Raw genomic sequence first — 1,067 nt, 5'->3', positions numbered from 1 at the left:
CCGCTCCCATGTCACTCGTGCTGGCGGGTTCCTTACGTCACCTGCCTGCTAGCAAGGAGCAGAGCCAGCTCCCACATCGAAAAGTGGGACCTGGGAAGCTCACAGGCCCGTCCTCCTCCTGCGCCGAGGCAGTGGGGGTCTCTGCTAAAAGCTTCCGAGATGTTCAGTGTAAAGCAGTTTCCTCTCGATATCGTCTTCCTCCTTATCCTCACAGGATTTGTCACCTAGAGGTGCTGCAAGCATACACGGTAATTAACGACCAGCAACCGCGGGGGTTCGGCGCAGGAACAGACAGACCTGAAACGCTCCCATGTCACTCGTGCTGGCGGGTTCCTTACGTCACCTGCCTGCTAGCAAGGAGCAGAGCCAGCTCCCACATCGAAAAGTGGGACCTGGGAAGCTCACAGGCCCGTCCTCCTCCTGCGCCGAGGCAGTGGGGGTCTCTGCTAAAAGCTTCCGAGATGTTCAGTGTAAAGCAGTTTCCTCTCGATATCGTCTTCCTCCTTATCCTCACAGGATTTGTCACCTAGAGGTGCTGTCCCACATCAATCGCGTCTGACACCCTGGGTGCGTTAAGGCCTGTGCCACGACAGCCACGTGGGGTTTTGTTGTTCACAGGCGTTTCCTCAGGAGGAACTGAGCAGGCAGTGGGATAGATACATTGAACACATCCAAAAGAACACCAGTGACCTCCACAAGATTTTCAATTCGCTCTGGAATCTGGACAAAACCAAGGTAAAAGCCCATCCTCTGCAGTCACAGCCCACCTTAGCAGCGACGGGTTTGTGTGTTTCTGCTGCTCTGAGCATTTCCCAGGGTTCTCTGGCCTCACTTCCCCTGGTTCTTCTCCCTGTCCAGGTGGACCCCCTGCTTTTGCTGAAAGCAGCTCTCATCTTGCAGACTTGCCAGCGCTCTGCCCACGTCTTGGCAGGCTGCATTCTCTACAAAGGCTTGTGAGTAGCTGGGCGTCTCCCCAAGGGTTCGACCTGCCCCTTCCCAGGGCTGTGGTCCCGCACAGCACCAGCTGTACGCGCCGGCGGGGCTGCTTGCCGCTATTGGCAACACCC

The 1,067-nt window shown here is 56.8% G+C and overlaps 1 protein-coding gene across 1 annotated transcript in view; it reads left to right on the top strand.

Moving 5' to 3' along the window:
- Positions 1 to 1,067, top strand: part of HPS4 (Hermansky-Pudlak syndrome 4) — a 12,228-nt gene that overhangs the window by 1,905 nt on the left and 9,256 nt on the right. Inside the window, exons 4-5 of the mRNA XM_010142929.1 lie at positions 619 to 735; positions 859 to 953. Of these exons, the coding sequence (XP_010141231.1) occupies positions 619 to 735; positions 859 to 953 (212 nt within the window). The remainder of the gene's footprint in view (positions 1 to 618; positions 736 to 858; positions 954 to 1,067) is intronic.

Source organism: Buceros rhinoceros, unplaced genomic scaffold (genome assembly GCF_000710305.1).
Source record: "Buceros rhinoceros silvestris isolate BGI_N320 unplaced genomic scaffold, ASM71030v1 scaffold24259, whole genome shotgun sequence".
Taxonomy (NCBI): domain Eukaryota; kingdom Metazoa; phylum Chordata; class Aves; order Bucerotiformes; family Bucerotidae; genus Buceros; species Buceros rhinoceros.
Note: the sequence above shows the minus strand (reverse complement) of the source record. Positions and strands in the feature narration are given on the sequence as shown.